The sequence below is a fragment of the Chiroxiphia lanceolata genome, chromosome 17 (assembly GCF_009829145.1).
Source record: "Chiroxiphia lanceolata isolate bChiLan1 chromosome 17, bChiLan1.pri, whole genome shotgun sequence".
NCBI lineage: Eukaryota > Metazoa > Chordata > Aves > Passeriformes > Pipridae > Chiroxiphia > Chiroxiphia lanceolata.
In genome coordinates, this window is record NC_045653.1 from 7,414,315 (window position 1) to 7,433,017 (window position 18,703).

General features: G+C 46.0%; 1 protein-coding gene across 4 annotated transcripts in view; it reads right to left on the reverse strand.

Moving 5' to 3' along the window:
• Nucleotides 1-10,056: 10,056 nt before the first annotated feature.
• Nucleotides 10,057-18,703, reverse strand: part of PMEPA1 (prostate transmembrane protein, androgen induced 1) — a 49,488-nt gene continuing 40,841 nt past the window's right edge. The window contains exons 4-5 of one of the 4 annotated variants that reach the window (XM_032705084.1): nucleotides 15,506-15,559; nucleotides 10,057-15,412 (exon numbers count right to left, since the gene is read on the reverse strand). In XM_032705084.1, the coding sequence (XP_032560975.1) occupies nucleotides 14,867-15,412; nucleotides 15,506-15,559 (600 nt within the window). In that variant the 3' untranslated portion in view covers nucleotides 10,057-14,866. Of the gene's footprint in view, nucleotides 15,416-15,505; nucleotides 15,560-18,703 lie in introns of all 4 variants that reach the window. The other 3 variants (XM_032705083.1, XM_032705085.1, XM_032705086.1) reach the window with 3 other exon arrangements.

The following is an 18,703-nucleotide window of genomic DNA, read 5'->3' on the forward strand; positions in this document are numbered from 1 at the left end:
ATTTCTGGTCATGGCTGGTTTCAAAGAAGATATTGAGTGTAGCAACAAAATATGTTTGCAAGCAGATAATTACCATTATTTTCAATTAGAAGGTTGTCATCTCCAATCCAAGTATTTCAAGGCTGGGAAATACCAACATTACTGTTATTGCCACATTGATAAGTTATGTTGTTGGTTTATTCTGAGAACAACAATTAATGGTGCTCAGTTTTGTTCCAAAATTTGTTGGACAACCTGAAATGAAATGTTAGTAACATAAACTTGTTACTAACAATCACAGCAAAGAGGGGGTTGGGAAGGAAGGTGTTTATTAACAAAACAACCCAGACACAGAATCTATAAGCAAAACTGAACTAAAATTCAGTTTCCTAGTAGAAAGATGTGAGCTGATGTTGCACTGCTTTGTGTAGTGGAAATCAGTGCTTCTCACACCTCTTACATAGCTCTCTTTGTATCTAGTATTTCTCTGATGTCTCAGGCTGCCATTTGCCCAATTGTCAGGAGGAAGGAGCTGAAAGAAAATGCAACTTATCTGATGACAGAAGGAAGTTCTGGTTAATTTTGGATTCTTTTTTCTGCGATGAATCTGTATTTTCATTATGTTTTATCCCTATATGCAGCCAAAAACCACACAGTGCCTGAAGGCTTAGCCCTGTTTTACAAAGGGTGGAAAGGAGGGGCAGCTCAGTGGTTTTTCATCTCCTTTCCCTTGTCACAGCACAGGCAGCTCAAAAACAGCCTCGCTGCTCTGACCACAAAGGTTAATGATCAATCCAGAAATAGTCATTAGCATCAGTAACTCAAGAAAAACATCAGAAAATTGAAGAGCAGTCAGTGCTCTGTAACCCAAAGAGAAATGTGAAGGAATTTTTTGTTGGCTAATTGGAAGCAGCAATAATCAAAAAGGCAAAGCTCCTTTAAGCAACCTTACCTGATATAACAAAAAATAAACCTCAGCACAATATCTGCTGCACGGTCAGCAATTGTCTGCTTTGTGTTTGATCAGAATTCGAGCCTCTTCCTCTGCAGTTTGTATAACATGGATTGACATCCTTCTGCACCATCTTTCCAACAAGAGACCCTTCAGCCCTCTGAGGTCTGTTTTGATGTAGAAACACAGGCAATTATTTCACCTGGGAAACAATGTAAGGATTATTGACTTCCAGGGCTTGACAATACAGCACAGACCCTGTTGCAGCAGGGACAGGCCATGGCCTACCAGTGTTCCAGGGGCACGGAACCACTCAGGTGACAACACTTTGGAAGTGGTAACTGAGTTATTATGCCCCATGGGCTCCATGCAGCCAGGACACGGTGCCTGAATGTCTCTCATCACTTTTAAGACATATGAGAAAGAGGCACGTGAAGCTTCTTGCTCAAGGCTTCCAGCAGCCCAGTGGCAAAGCAGATGTGCAGCCAATCCAGCAGGACATTTCTCACGTAGGACTCCTCTCTGTTGTCTGTGGCTCTACAGAGCCCAAAGGGCTCCTCCACCTCTTCTGCAGATCCCCCAGGACACTGTTGGGGCAAAATCCAGCAAGGGCTGAATGGGATCTGTGCCTTGGCCAAGTTTGAGCTCTGTCATACATCAAGCAAGAAAGGATGGGGAGAAAGAAGAGAAAGAAAGAGGCAGTTGACTTCATTCCCACTGGACTCCAAGTAACGAACATAACTAATTGAGGTCAAGGACTCGTCAAGTCAGCACATGGTTATAGTCTCAGAACAAAAGCCTGCTCCCAAGTGCTTCCCACAGTCAGTGTTGCAGTAACAACTTGGAAAGGTTTTCAAAGTATTTACCAGTTGCTGTGTCTGTCGCCCAGCGTGGAAGTTCCCTGTGTGTCATCTGCACAAATCCCCTTGCATTCCTCCACTTGCTTTACCTGCTTTTTGTTGCACCCACAACACTGTGGGCTGCTGGCTTTGCAGTGCAAACAGCAGTACCAACCTGGATGGCTTTTGTTTTGGCTACTCTGAGATGGTCCAAATCCAGCGGTGATGCTCCTTGAGGCAGCTTAATATTTTCTGTGTTTCAAACCACCCCCATCCTGAATTTTGCTTTTGTGTAGTTATACAGCAACGATTACAGATTTGGGAGGGAGCTGCAGTTGGAAAAGGCATGAAGTAGAGGGAAGGCACCCCTCCCATCCCCCTGAGCAGCTGGGAACTGCAGACATAACTATAAATTCCTGTCCAGTGAAAACTGTATTTACTCATCCAAAACAAATCCACGTACGTCACCATTGCCAAGGGCTCTCACACAATGGATCACACTGATTCACACCCCTCCTGGATGCCTCACCAGGAGACAGGGCTTGCTGTGGGTGACTGGCTCGGACTTTGCCGTGACACAAGGTGACTTAATTTCAAAGAGTAAGCGGGAAACTTTGTGCAGGAACATCTTCTTGGCTGGTGCTGTCCCATGAGAAAGATCAAAACATCACCCCCTCTGAGGCTGCAGTCCCTGATCCTCAGACTCCTGCCTTTGGGCCAGACATGGGGTGTTCTACCCAAACTTATCACATGCCCTGTTGCACCTGTGGGAGGTTAAGGCCTGTGATTGATTTTTGACCTTACTGTTCTTCTCAGACCTGTCTTGACACTCTCCCCCCCCAACCCCCTCCTGTTTTTCATGAAATCCAGGCCAGCAAGGAGGAAGAGAGAGTTCAGTGCATCTGTTCACCACTAACATTGACAAACAGCACGTAAGAGCTTTGCTAACCTGAAAAGTATTGGCATATCTAACCAAAACCCACTTGATTTCCCCTGGAAAGCAAAAACTGTGAGAGGCCATTACTAGCAGGTTGCCCTTGCATGGGAAATAATTCAGTCGGGTAATGTGAGGTGGGAGAGCTTAGCTGTCATTTTACAAAAACAATTAAATGCATGAAATGTATCTTAATGATATAATTAGGGCAAAATTCCAATCCTCCATTAGTAGTGGCATTAATTATTGCAAGCACATTACATTCAGTATTGCTGGAATGATGAAATCCTTTGTTATGCAGCTTTATTAACAAACAAATAAATAAATAAAACCCGATTATCTGCTCCTCAAGAGAAGCTCTGATGCGAAATTACTTTTGAACAAACCTTGATTACTTTTGCCTGTTCAGGCTGCTGGCAAGAGAGGTCAAAGCACCACAGGGAAGCTACTGTAAAACACTGAACTGCTGTTGGGACCCACCATGGCTGTTTCTGGGGGAGTTTGGTGAGGAAGTTGTATGAAGCAAAGTTGATTAGTACCATCACAGCTCTCTTCTCTAACACACCTATTTACACACCAGCTGTGTGCAAGACTTTACTTCTACCCTCCTAAAGCAACTGAAATCTGTTGTCACCTTCAAGACCCGGTTTGCAGCAGGGCAAGATCTCACCTGCTTTGTACGAGAAGCAATGAATCACAGCTTTTCAGTTTTTACAACTTATTTTACACTTATTTCTTTTCTCTGCTCCCACTCACTCAGACTGTCAGTTCTCTGTGAGGTTCCTGGGGTTTTGAGGCAGTTGATTTGGCACAGCAGAGCCAAGGGCTTTGGAGCCAAGTACCTTCTACCTTCACTTCAGAGGAGCCGTCGATCAGCTGCTAAAAGGCTCTTGGAAGTTGCTCAAAACTGTTTTCTATATTGTGACAAATAGTGGAATTACCCATCTCAGAGGTGTAAAGATATCAAATATACCTTTCCAACCAGTGGAGGAAGCCATCAATAACATTCCCCCACAGGTACACATTTGGGACTATAAGAGAACCTATTAGGCATGGAAGCCTGTTTACAGTGATTTTCAATGTTTAATTCAGCACAAGGAACGAAAGTTGGAGAAATTAACCCCCTCCAGACAGCCATGTGACTCTTAGGTAATAACTGCCAGAGGACAAGCAAACACATCAGTTGAGTGATTGTGTGGATACCTGCTGAAAGAGGGGGATTTTCAATTATGCTTGGTTGATTTTCCACATGTACAATTCCCGTTATACAGGGAAAAAAAAAAAATCAATTAGTGAGAGTCATTTGTTTCTGAACACATTGGTTGGAGAGAAACATTAGTTCAGAAACATTAATTTCTGGACAAATGTTTACAATTAAAATGCAATTTTGATTCCACTCAAGTCCTCTCCTGTTACCCTGTATCTCAGCCAGAGAAGAGAAGAAATAAGAGTCTCCGGGAAAGGCAGAACAGGGGTTGCAGCACTGGGAAGTGCCACCCCTGGGTTTGGTGAGAGGACACTGAGACACATCAAAGGACAGGGCTGGGGCACTGGGCTGTTTGTGCAGCTGAACCTTGGTCCTCAAGACACAAACAAGTCCTGGGTTAACAGGAACCCAGGAGCAGAGAGGACAGCACAGAGATGGCATGTGGGGATGGAGAGCAACATGATGCAGCCCCTGAAAGTTTAGGGGTTTTTTTTCCTGTGTAGGACTGATAATGCAGCAATTTTTTTAAAGCAACATGTACCTGTGCTGGGTGACATTTATGCTGTTTGCCCAAGGCCTAAAGTCAGTCCAGAAGCTGAGGACCAAGACAGAAAGTAGCAATGAGCACAGTCTCCTGGGGTGTCAAAATCCCACACACAGGCAGAACTTGCAGAAGCAACAACTCGTGGCTGTGCTTTCACCCACACAGGGAACCGAGAGCCAGAGCACGAGAGGAAAACCATTGCCTTTTCCCATAAACCAAAACTTTAAGAGAAAAGACAAAGCCCATTTTCCAAATTCACATTTGGTTCCAGCAATTACTCACCACCAACTACATTTGCTCATGACTCAGTCTGAGACCTCGATTCAGAGCCGAAACCTCACCGAGGAGCCGGGCATGTTCTGACGAATGGGAAGAGCTGAGTAAACCTGTAAAAATTCTTTAAAGTTAGTTGACTTCCTTAAAGCTTTACTTCATACCAGGCTTTTCTACACCGTGAAGAATCTCAATTACATTCCTTGGTACTGTCCCTTTGTTCCCCAACGCAGCTACTCAAACACCACGCACCCCAAAACGCAGGGGTTCCTTTTGAAGCACTGCCAGGCTGTGGGCAAATGCAACCACATCCTTCTGCACACGTCAAGAACAAGTTTTCTGAAGGTGCCTCACCTTCCTTGAGATCTGCTGCACATAAAGCACCTGCCTGCATCACCCCCCACCAGTGGGGGGTTTTCTACAACCAAAGTTGCTCTCCTGCCACAGGTTACTCATCAGATCTAAACTCTCAGCAGCAGGGTGCAAGTGCATCCAGGCACTGAGAAAATACACAGAAATTGTTTATTTAAATAGTTTATTTGGGCATTTACAGTAAAACCTGGCCTGGAGAGTGTAAATAGAGTCCCAATTTCATGCCACTCTTACAACATTACTGTAAATCTAGTCATAGTATTTTTTACTTGAAGCTCAGGAATTATGCACCCAGCTGACCTTGCACTGGCACAGGAGGGAAGGAAGCTTTCCAGACCTCCTGTTTGCAAAGCAATAAAACATAACAGGGCTCAGAGATCAGAGGGAAAATAAACAGATCCTTTCGCTCAACCTCCTCCAACTCCCCCTTTTTTCCTCTCCCCAGCTTATATTTAGCTCAGGCTTCTCCATGCCCATGGAAGAGCTGCCCTGGGAGCAGGGAGGCAGGGCATCAGGGCCAGGCTCCTTGAGAACCTCCTCAGAACGGAAAATTGACAGACCTGCTCAGCAGAGCAGAGGGAAACAGCAGCTCTCGAGAGCAAAATAGAGATGAGATGGGCAGTCAGGCCCATGAGGGTCATTCAGCATTTGTTTTTTAACCTGGTTCTGCTCATCTGAACCTTGCACAGCCTGAGGTTGAGATTCAAGGAACAAAAAATAGATCTGTGTGTGCACATTAAGAAGTTGTCTGAAGTGATGATGTGCTTACAGCTCATCTTCTTCCCAGGCAAAGCCACTGGTGTGCACTGATCCCAAGTTAAAACCTAACCCAGCTCCCTCCTCACACTCACATCAGCTCTGCTGATTACCCAGACCCACACAGACCCTCCTGAGAGCACCCTGAAGGGGTTGGTCTTGCAGGACTGCGTGCTTGCATGACTATTTTAGAGCTGAAGTGTTTTGGATGCCTAATTCTTACCCATCCTAACTGGCCCAGAAAGGAGAAAGTGGGATCCTACTGCAGCCCCACCTGCCCTGGTCCAGGGTGTTGCTTGGAGAGCGGTGCATGGAGGTGCTTTTTACTCACATTTCCAGCCTCTGTGTTTTTAAAGCCAGGCTGCTCATTAGCAATGCACAGCAACACCAAGCAATAGCTTTGTCCTGCAGAGTTACTCTCTTAATCAAATGCAGCTTCACAGAGCCACGTTGATCTAATTGTTCAATGTCCAGGTTCCCTGCCTTCGCAGAGATAAATACTCCAAGGAGCTGCATTTTGACTGGCATCCAAAACTCACCACTGGCTGCTGGGATTGTGATTTATTGCTGCTGCTAACAATCAATCCTAAGGCAACCATGTGCATTTGAACCAAGAGTCAGGATTGCACGAGGGGGGAACGAACACCCACCGGGAGCTGACAACTAATGGATCCTGACCAGCAGTCAACGCTCCCCCACGTTTCTGCATTGCAAACCCCACCCCAAGTGCACTGCATTGAGTGCCTCATGTCATCTCTCCTCTGCCTAGTCCAGAGCCATCAGTCTGGTCAGCCAGAGCTCTAAATTTCATTTCTGCACTTTTCAGTCTTACCTGACAACAGGCTCTCCATGTGCAGACAGGGGGAGGAAGCTCAGAAGGTGTGCAGCCACCAACCTGACCTGCTGGGCAACACAGGGATGCTCTCCAGCAAGCAGCAAGCCCCACTCACTCTGAGAGCAGCAGGTCATGTTCCCCAGGAAGAAGGCAGACAGGGAGGAGGCCCTGGAGCTGCCACAATCAATGTACTTCCAGCCACAGAGGAAGAAAAAGCACACATACAGCTCTGGCAGCGTGTGGCTCCAGGACAGCCTGAAAGCCAGTTTTGGGTAGCCATAAAAATGCCATAAATCCCAATCTCACCTCATAAAGAGGTGGCTGCTGTTTCAGGTTTATCCTTCCTTCGCATCACTCAGGCAGCTTCAGAAACCTGGGACATCACTAAATCAAAACCCAGTCCTGTCTCATGCAGCTACAGAGGGTGGTCAGGAAACACCCTCTGCAAAAACTCCTGTAGCTCCTACTCAGCAGCAGAGCAGAGAAAACCCCAGAGGAAACCACCACCCTCCCTGGAGCTGCTTAAATTTGCCTCCTGGGCCATGGTAAGATTGTTCCCACCTGGGACAAAAAACCCATCTGGGCCAGCTGCCTGCCTGTCCCTGCCTGTCCCCACCTGCCCACTCACCAAGAAAAATTCTGAATCTTCCTGCACTGGGTTCCAAGGACAGGGGTGAGCTTTCGGCAGGGCTCCTGAGCAAGGGGAAAGGGAAAGAGGGAAGCAATTTTGCCCCCATCATACCTTAAATGAAGGATATCTTGGGCAGTGCTTTTCCAGCCTGATCATGTCTAGGAGCACAAGGCAGGAATTATTTCCTCTTTTCTCCTGCCTGGTCCTTTGCTTTTGCTCCTAACACTGTTACACAGTCCTGCTTTATGCCAAAGCAGTGGGATTTTCTAGACTTTTTTTAAAGAAAAAAAAAAAAGGATAGCAGCAAGCGTTTGGAGTAAATTCCCCTTAGAGACGGAAGAGTCAACATCAGCATTCCTGTGAGAGCACGTTGATTTCTTAATAAATCTCACTGAAACCCTTCACTGGAGCACTTGCCATGAGGGAGAATCTGTTTCCAGTCACTTTACTGAGAGTTTCTGCCCCTGGTCAAGGCTTCCCCTCCCTCGGTGCTGAGACAGGGCTCTGCCTGCACAGAGCCTTTGGGGCCAGCATGGAGAAAAAAACTCCAACAAATCAACCTGTGGGAAATGCAGCCTGAGCAGATTAAAAAGCAAGAGGTTGACTCCAGGTTTCCCACCTCAAAGCACCCCAAGCCATCCCAAGAATCGTTGGTGGGATGAACCCTGAGCACCAGGACTGGAGCTGAACAAGCCCCGGCACGGAGGGGGTTTGCTCTGTGCCCTCCAGGCACAAACCAGATTAAATGCAGGCAAAGGATGGACAAGGAGAGCAATGCAGAGTTTGGGTTAGGACAAGCAGACAAAATATGGAGACAGAAAGCAAAAAAAGGTGTGCTTTTGTGCAATTTAGATTCTTTGAAGTTGGAATTTGCACCTTCCAGCAAGCACACCAGGTAAGGCCACAAGAGCTGCAAAAAGGGCTCCGAGGCTGGAAGCAGAGGGAAAATCTGAACCCCGTTTCTTAAGTCCTGTTCAATTTGCAGCAGAGAAATCTGTTTAAAATCAAAGGCTTTGCCACCTGGGGTTTCCAAAAGTCACAAAGTTGTTTCTTCCATTGAGTTGCAAAAAAAAAAAAAAAAAAAAGTTAAAAATAATCATTTGCCAATCAGTGCTGCTGCTGCAGCGTCCCCAGATCACCTCATTAGCTGCGGAAAGGTAGCTTAGTAACAGCATCTCTCTGCCCGTTCCCACGCACTGCACGGGTTGAACTTGCCTTTTTTTTTTTTTCCTTGTCATTTAAAAAAAATTCCCTTTTGGAAAATGTGGTGTCAGCTGAGTTCCCATTTTCTGTGGGAAGATGTTGGTTTCAGCTGTGAATCCAAAAATGAAAAATGTCGTTTCGAAACAGTGATTCAAACCAAACCTTGTTCTTTCCCTGCTTCGCTGTGCCTGGAGCAAGGTGGATGTATCCCACTTGGATATTTGTGATCCTGAGGTTGGTGTAGGGGCATTGCCTGCTCTCAGACATTTAGTGTTTTGGGTTTTTTTTGCACATGAGATGGGAAAAATGCTTTGGAGCCCCTCAAGCCAACGTTGGGGCCCCTTGGCATCAGCACAGCACTAAAAACATCTGACTTCCTACCATGGGGAAAAGTGTTCCAGCCAAGGCCAGCTGCTTTCCAGCACTGCATCACCCTGGGTCATCTCTCCAGCAGCAATGGACACCAGGAATCCCACAAAATAAACCACAAGTGGGAGGCGAGTAGCACAGTTCAGGAATCAGAGCCGGAGGGTTGGATTTGGGGTTCTCCTCCCTGGGCTGCAATTAAGCTGCTTTCAGTCATAACCAGTGGTATTTTCCCAACTGGCCACCAGCCCGGGGCTGTGTTGCAAGTTAACTGTCCAGGCAGAGCACTGCAGCCTCCTGCTGAAGCCCACAGGAGCTCCTTGTGCCCACATTAAAGCCAAGTGTCCACCCCTTGCCCATCCAAAGCAGCTGGAGGAGCTGCTTGTCAAAGCCAGGGGCCACTTCCAACAGTGCTGCCACCCGAAACACAGATTTATGATCATCCAGAGAGAAGGGCTGGGGAGACCAAGGGCTTGGGAAGAGCTGGTGACCCTCAAAGTCCAGGGATTAATGAATACACATTCCTTAATCCCAAGAGGGAACCCAAGGTCCGGGTGAATCTACAGGACATCCATCCTTCAGACACACAAAAGAAAACGCCCTGCAAACAGTCAAGTTTTCAATCACTTTAATGTGATCACTGCAATTTGACCACAGTCTCAGAAAGGAAAAGAGTCACACGAATTATCTGTGCTTAGGATTTGAGTCAATCTACGCAGTTCTTGTTGATTGACGTTATTCAAGTTAAGACCTTCTGACCATCAGTGACGTTCTTGGCTGAAAAGGCAGGACCGCGAGTGTTGGACATATTGGTGCAAACCGGGAATGCTTCTTCTGGGAATTAAAGCTGCGCCACCTGATCTACTCAAAAGGAAACAGAGCTGTACACGCACACAGGCACACACGGACCGAGCATGCAAATACACCAGGAACCAGCTACAGCTTCAGGGGGAACACGGGGGGGGCAATACAGAGGCTGGGTGGTTGTTCAGAACAAGGAAAGTGGGAAACCCATACAAATACCCAAAACTGAGCAAGTTCATTTTCCAACATCCCAAAAGAAAACAGGAAGAGCTTTTGAAATTACATTGTGTTGACAAACTCTTGGTGGTTTTTTTTTTTTTTTTTTTGGGTGGGGGGTAACAAAGCAAAAGGTGAAGGCAAATTTTCCAAAGTATTGTAAAATTTATTGTATAAGTATTGCAGCTTTTAGAATGACATATAATTGCCACTATCAGTTACTGGTACACAAGAAGCGTTTACAACAGATTTTTGTAAATTGGCATCAGAGTACATATTCATACTAAAACAGCAAAATATAGATAAGTACTGCATTGCATGTGCTGTCAATAGTTTACATAAGTTTAAATTGAACAGAACTCAGGATACAGGACTGCCTATAACAAACTCCAAAGCCAACGCAATGCAACTGGAAGTTTAAGAAAATATTAATACAATGAAATGTGTCTATAAGGCAGGCAAATTAGGACTTTAATGTTGTCCTTCATGAGCTTCTATAGTACAGCAAAAATTTGAAGCATGGTTTCTGGAAAACTTCTTTTTGTTTTTTTTTGTAACTTTGTGTTGTACACAGAAAATCTCTGAGTGGTACAGAGACAGAAGAGATTAAAAATTCATCCTGTTCTGGCCTAGCACTGTTAATGCTACACATCTGATTCAGTCTTTTCCCGATCCTTAGTAAAAACGTTGGGCTTTTCTTTATTTATTTTTTAATATAGCAGTTAGTGCAATTTCATAGTTCAATACACACACAAAAGGGTGATTCTCCAGAAAGCAATGGGATATCCTTAGACCCCCACTTAAGACAGAATGAATTTTGTAACACTTATGGAAACAACACACTGGATTAGTAAAGCTGAATCCTCAAACTGGTGAAATCAAGGGTTGTGAAGGGAACACGTGTTTTACCAGTGTCAGCCCCAAATGAAACCCATCCTTCCTCCCCATCCAGATTGACAAAGCCACGTTCCCATTCCAGGCCATTAAGATTTGGGGGCACTTTAAGGATGCTGTTTGCCGTACTGTAAGCTAAGAAACTCTGCAAGATGAACAACCCCTTTTAAAGCTAACGTGACTTAAAACTCCAAACAAAAAGGCAGGGTAGGACACGAGGTTGCTAAGCATTAGCAGTGCCTTGTTTTTTTCTGTATTTACTTAAAAATGAATCACTCCTAAGGGGCCTGAATCTCTCTGCTGGAAGCTGCAAGACACCTGTGGAGCAGGGCCACAGCCCAGCTCTAGCACCGCTCTCTGCTGAGCTGCACCAAGGCCAGAGGGAACGGGACAATCAGCAAGGGTGTGCAAAGCAAATTCCCTGCCTTGGTGGCAATATGGGACGTGGGAATTGGGAAGAAATGGACCCCGAGGCAAAAAGTAACATTAAATAGTAATAATAATAACAATAACAACAATAATAATAAAAAAAAAGAACAGACCATTATTTCTCAACACCCACTCAGAACTTGGAGTTGATCTGAGCCCAAGACCTGGTTATCTGCACTTGAAATACACAGTTCTTGGGAATGCAAAGAGAGGGATGGACAGAAGAAAGACAAAAGGTGACAACTTGGCTCCATCAAGGAGCTTCACCCGCTGCCTGGGACCTGGGGCTCCCCCTCACCAGGGCTGCAATGGCCTGGGGAAAGGTGGCAGCTTGGGTTTTGTGCATGGATGGGCTGAAAGGCATCGTTTGCAACACAAATTTGGTGTTGATGAGCCACCCCGTTTCACACTCATTAAGTTCCCCAAACCAGAGAAAGAGGTAAATGAAACTGGACCCAGGAACTCAACAAACTGATCACTCAACTGCAGAGCTCGGGGTGACGCTTGAGAAGTAAAAGCTCACGCTGGGAGTGGATTGGGGAGGGAGAAATAAAAAAAAGAGAATTGGTTGAAATTTTGAGGACTTCCAAGCATGAAAGCTGGGTTCAATTGCACTGCATCTTCAGACCCTCTTCCACTACCCCTCCGTGCCTGTCCAGCCCCTGCCCACTTCCCTGACTTTTCCACGGGGTTTGGTGTCCAGGTGACACCCTGTGACAAGACAATCCTGTTACCTAACAACCTCTGGTCCCCACGCCACCTCCTTACTCACTGCTCAGTTTTAAACGTGTGATGCATATTCCACCCAAAATCTGCTGAGGTAACCGTATTTTTTTTTTTTATAGCAAACAAACTAGTTCAGATCACTGAACAACCACACCACCCCCCCAAAAAAAAAACAAACCCAAAACAAAAACAAAACACAAACACCCAACCCCAACAACACTATTCACGCATTTTGGCTCAAGAGGGCAGTAGATATTATATTTCGGTTTCTCTTTTGGTTGGTATCTCATTTACAATATCCACCACAGATTCCTACCTCCCTGGGTAGGATAATGTGCATAAACGTGTTCAAGTTCCCTAAGAACAGTCGGAGCAGAGCAGCGGCCGAGGGAGCAGCCGGCGTGGCCAGGCACAGGGAGCTGCTCCGGGAAAAAAAGGGACTGGAAAAGTGAATGCAAGGTCCAAAGGAGCAAGAGACCAGACGCTGGTTACTCGTGACACTAAGGATGATTTTGCTTTCCCCTCTCTAAAAAGGGAGGGTTACTGTTTCTTTAATAAGGCACTAAATAGACATGTTACATAAAGGAAAGATACATTTTAAAAACTCGTACAAATTCATCAGTTTTGTACCTTTCATGACAAACTAGATTTATTTCCTTTGCGTTCCTTTTTTTTTTTTTTTTTGTGGCTTTTTTTTTCTTTTTAGGTCATCAAAATTTAGGTTACATGACTGTAAAGCTATGAAGATTTCAAGAGCTGTGGAAAAGCAGTTTGAAATATTGAGAAGGTACAGGACTATTTCTAGGCAGAAATAAAAAAAAAAAGCAAAAAAACAATGATCAAACTTCAAGTTCAGCTATTCATCATCTTCTTTAAAATATATATAAATATTGTTCAAATGGTCAGAACTTCAAAACCGTTCTCATGGTTAGGTTCGTTTTCGTTTTCAAGTAATAGAAAAGTTGCTTAAAAACAATAGTTATTGCCTTTATATCTTTCATTTATGTCACTCTACTAGATAGCATCCTGCAGAAAAAAATCAAATCACACCCCCTTGTAAAACCTTCGCTCTCTGTGGTTTCCCTACCGACCCTTCCTCGCGCTCGGAGAGACGGGACCCACAGTGGGATTTTTCCCTTTTTGCCTCCTCTCCCTCACTCTCTCAGGTTTCCCACTCGCTCGCTCCGTCACGTACGAATTCACCGCGAGGGCAACACACCTACCAGACACCTACACGATATAAAATGTAAACAAGAGCATCGTAAGACAAAAAAAAAATGCTTCCGAAACCAAGATAAATTAAACGACGCACAACACCCGGCGGCGGGAGGGCAGGTGGGACCGTGGGGTGAGGGACATTTCAGAGGAGGGAAGGGGGGGTTGCTTCTAAAGCCTTAAGCATATTTCTGTAGCCTTTAATTAATACATCATCACAGGAGCAGATTCATTTCCATCTACTGTACCCGGTGCCTCTTTAGCTGGGATAATAATGGGATGATAATGTAAAAAAAAAAATCAGGATGACCAGGGACGGCAGAGCTGCGAGACACGGCTGCGCCTGCTTATCCCAAACAGAGGTTTGGGAGGCTGATACAAAATGAAAATGATGTTCACCACCACCACACTTTTCAGCTCGTCCTTTCAAGGAGACATTTAAATCCAGCTGAAAGGCAGCCGGTGGGTGCGTTACCAGTGACTCACACCAACTTCCACAACCACCACTTGGGCTCCAACAGGGCCCTTCAGTTGAACATTGAAAGAAATAAACCAAAAAACACTTTGTTCCTTCAGACACAGAAGTTTATTCTCATCCCAACCACCCTCCCCCCTCCAAAAAGTTAGAGGTTGTCAAAAAAAGATTAAAAAAAAAAAAAAAAAAAAAAAAAAAAGAAAAAAATCAAGTAATTTTGGCCTGCTTCAGTCATTCCTGACTCTGGGAAGCAGGGAGTTTTCATTTTACCTTGTTACTCCAATAATCCTACCAGATGACATACAGACACACACCAACTCCTCTTGCTTTGTAGGGAATGTATAAAGCCGTGGCTGTCGGCGGCCACACGCAGGGACTCTGGAAATTCAGGATTTCCATAAGCTGCATCTCGCTCACCGCTCCTCCCAGGGCTGGCAGCTCCACTCCAGTGATCCTCCTCCCCTTCCAGCTACTTTGTTCTTCACTTCGACATAGATCCCTTAACAGGTTCATGGTAGACATGATAGAGGCTTTGACCAACACAAGCACTGACATATTTATATTAAAAAATAGTGCAAAATTTCAACATTTATATAAATAACTCTAAACCCCTGCTTTTGATTTTTTTTTTGTTTTTTGTTTTTTTACAATGTAATACACGCTTTTTGAGTTGGCACTCAAAAAATTGCCATTTTTCTTCTAGTTCAGAAAACAACTTTTTTTTTTTTTGAATAGGCCTCTTCTAATACAAAAATACTCCTGCTCCTTACACATACACTTTCTCTTATTTTTAATATATATTTATATATTTATATTGCAGATCTTTAAACAAAATGGTTTTTGTGCAAATATTTTGTTTTTAAAGATAAGTGAAATATCAAACAAAAAAAAAAGCAGTCACACACAGCCCAACTAGAAACAAAACAAAAAAAAAAAAAAAGGACTACAGTTGATTTTTTTTTTTCCTTTTTAAACGTCTAGACACAGCTCAATAAAGAAATGTTTTTGCAAGCTTGGTAGGCTTGTGCATTCAGACCAGACATAACAAGTAAATATTTATACACTGAGAGATGGGGAAGGGCTTTTTTTTTTTTTCTTTGCTCATCTTCCTCAACTCTCTCTCTCCTTTTTCTTTTAATGAGAAGTGCAGAGTGTTTCATTTACTTTCTTGCCTTTTTTTTTTTTTGCCTTTTTTCTTCTTCTTTTTTTTTTTTTTTTAAAAGGGGTGCCCTTTTTGTTTCTCTTTCTCTTTGTTCCACGCCGTTGTGCTCTCAAGGCCATTGATCTGTGAGTGATGGAGTCTGCTGCCCTCCAAGATGGGGGGCATCCCGTTGTTGTTCTGCTGGTGCTGGTAAAACGTGGACCCCGGGTAGTGCCCGATGACCTCGCTGTAGGTCGGGGGCGGTCCCTCCATCCTGCCATTGCTCCCATAGCAGGTCGCGCTGATGCCAGAGTTACTGCTGGGGGGGCACGGCCCCCCGTACACCGAGTTATCTATCAAGTCACTGTCGAAGATGGTTCTGTTGGGGGGGGCCCGCACCGACTCTCTGTTGAGCTCCATTTGCTGCTCGGGGTCGCGCAGCTGCAGCGTGCAGGGTCCCTGGTACGGGGGGGGCTCCTCGCCGTCCGACAGCGAGATGGTGGGCGGCAGGTCGATCTCGTGCTGCATGTAGGGGTAGGTGGGCTGGAACCGGTTGAAGCGGTCCCTCTGCAGGAAGGATGGCACTGCCAGGCGGTCGCTGGGCCTCGGGGTGTAGATTTGCTGCTGGAAGGGAGAAAGAGAGAGAGGGCGAGGAGTGTGAGACGCTGCGGCACGGGACGGCGGGAGAGGCAGCGGCGCCCGCATCGCCCTCACCTCTGTTATTCCGTTCCCCGACACGGTGCTTTCCGAAGGCCACAGGCTTCCCTCCTGCATTGGAAAGGAGAAGAGAGGGCACAGTGAGTCTGACTGCCAGGGTGGGTTAAAGCTCCCTCTGCAAACAGCTCGTGCCAGGTCTCACCCCAGAGCCCAGGTAAGATGCTGCTGCTGCCGCCAACAAGTTCCTGCAGCAACACACAGCACGTGACCAGAGGATACAGAGAGGGTAATCAGACATCAGAATGGGCTGCCCAGGGAAGTGGTGGATTCTCCATCCCTGGAGGTTTTTAAGATGAGACTGGATGTGGCACTTAGTGCCATGGTCTGGTAACCACGGTGGTAGTGGATCAAGGGTTGGGTTTGATGATCTCAGAGGTCTTTTCCAACCCGGCTGATTCTATGATTTTATGAATTCACTATGATCATATATGCTGGGTATCACAGAGGTACATGCTAAGGTATTACCACTGAAAACACCCCTTCTGACCAAAATTTCCCTCCATTTTCACCTCCATTTCTATTTAATAGATCATTTGCAGAATGAATGATGAGAACGACACCAGCAAACAACCCTCTCTCCCGTTTGCAGACTTCCCCCCTCCCGCCCCCACACACCCAGCATGGTTCTTTCCCTGGTTCAAACATGCCAGAGGAGTATTTTTCAATTTGTGATCCATGAGCCGTGGGTGATTCACAAGACATCAGAAAATGCTCCGTGAAATAATGACAAGATTGAAAAAAAAAAACAAACCAAAAAAAACCCCCTCACACCCACATTCTGATGCACACAATCAAGGAAATCATAGGAAAATAAAGATAATAAGCAAAGACCCAAATGTTAAGCCTAATTTTGATTTGGCTTAAAAAATAGAAATCTGTAGCAAGCGGATGGTTCCAGAGTATTTTTTCCACAAAATGATAAGTGGTCCTTGGCTTAAAACAGACTGAGGGATTGAGGTGTAGAGGTTTCCTTACACTGCAAATATCACCCTGATCCTGCAACCCAAACACCGGTGCCAACAACCCCAGGCATGATAAAGCCACAGTTTCCCCCAAACCCTGAGATTAGTTTACAATTCATGATCAAAACAAACAAACAAAGGTTCTTCCCATCTGCTGGTGATACTTTGAGTATACACAGTTCACCCCAGACACTTTTGCCTTAGGGACCGAAATATTTAAATATTGCTAATATTCACATATAGCAACATCCCTCTGGCAGGCAGGGCTGGAGGAAAACAGCCAGAAGGCTTGTAATTATAACCTAGAATAGCTGGCACTTCTCAGTTCCTTGCAGGTGAATCTCCAGTTCTGGCACTAGCAAGTCAGGCACAGGCAGAAGTATTTACCAACAGTGGAAAAAAAATGCCAAGGGAAAAAAGAAACCCCCTTTATCCCTTTAAGTGTCCCACTCAAAGCCTATGCAGCAGGGCCCTCCTGGTGAGCAAACCACACACCTTCCTGCTATGAGAACACATATTTCTCTAATGGTGGGGGGGTCCAGGCAGCCCCGTGCCCCCCGACACCCTGTGAAAAGCTGTAGTGGTACCACAACACCAGGGGCACCCCTTCCCTGATAAAGTCAGAAGGGATTTTGCTTGTCTGATCCTCCCTGGACCTCATCCAGCTGTGAAGCACATCTGGCCTCATCCCAGGATGCAACACACAAGGGAACAGGTTGCTGTATTCCCTTGCAGCCATGGCAGCATCTCCAATCCCCCTCCTGACAGAGCCAGGGTGTCCCCGTGGGCAGTGCCAGACCCCAGTGCCGTGACAGGAACCTCAACACCCCCCTGCAACATGCACTGACAGCCCAAAACACGGCACCAGCACTGTGCTAAAATCTGCAGAGAAACCACCCGTTTTATCCCCCTGCCCTCCCTTTTTCTTATCTTCCCCAACTTTGGAATATATTTTCTCCTATGGTATCGCACATGGTATCAGATATGGACAGAATCTATCAGGTTCCTGTTTTTCAAGCTCAGCTCTGCACATAAACCTCAAGGCAGTCCTGGTGCCAGTGCAAGGAAAACAGTGATTTATATGGAAATGAGATGGCCTGGAATCTTCCCCCTTCTTGGTATTTTTTAGGAGCACCTCCTCGGAGCAGAGGTAAAGTTCCACAATACCCAGTACCGGCACCTTCCCTGGCCACAGCTGTGGAATGTGCTGGCTGAGCGACCGCCCTTCCCCGTGTTTCCTACAGACCTTGAGATTCCAACATGCAACTGTTTACACAGGCATCGACTGTTTAGTCTGGTCCACTTTACATGGATTTCTTGCCTGCAGGGACAGGCTCCAATCAAACTCCCCCAGCAGCTAAAAGATCCATGGGGAACTGCATCTACCACAGACCAAATCCTTGCCTCTGACTCCCTGCTCAGCCATGGCACTGACACCAAAGGGCACAGGGAGGAGGACTGCCAGTGCCACCACATGCAGTGCCAGATTTTCACCTCATCCCAAAGGACGCCAAAGCAGCAGGCAGGAGCAGGAAGCACTCCAAAAATTGTGTTTACTTTGCCATGCCCCCGTGGCAGACTTCCTGAGCAGTGAGTACCCCGCTGCCTTCTGCTAGATGTTTTATATTTAACTTGGCAGTGGGCAGTGCCATGGCAATATCCCATCTGCTTCCCCCTTTCCTGGGAGTGATGTCAGCCAGTGCCCATGAGGGTGGCTGCATCCCGGCGGTGTGTGGAGCATTGCTGTGCTCAGCTGGGACACCCCACCGGCAGGCAATTGGGAGGGTATGTACACAACATCCCCTACCCCCAAGCACCCAGAGTCTGCACCAATATCCCATCCAGGTGTTTGGAAGCAAAGCTCTGGCTCACACACCAACTCATCTGTTTGTACAGATGAGGTCCAGGAATGATGCTCTGGGCAACACATGGATGCAAGAGCAGCAAACCAGTACAAACAGCACTAAAATGGGATCCTCAGAGACATAAGGAGCAGACAGGAGATCTGTTTTCTATAGGAGCTGGATCTCTGCAGCTGTTACCAACCACCTCTGCCAGGACTCCAGAGCCTGACCCGGACACGCTCACTCCCCTCCACCGACACACTGCCATGAGCCCACCTGGGGAATGGCTCAGCTCTCCTAAAAACTCCACGGTGGGATTAAAATTGCTGGAAATCAGTAATCAGAGGAGGGGAAAGCCTCAGGGACAGAACACATACATACTTTTAGCC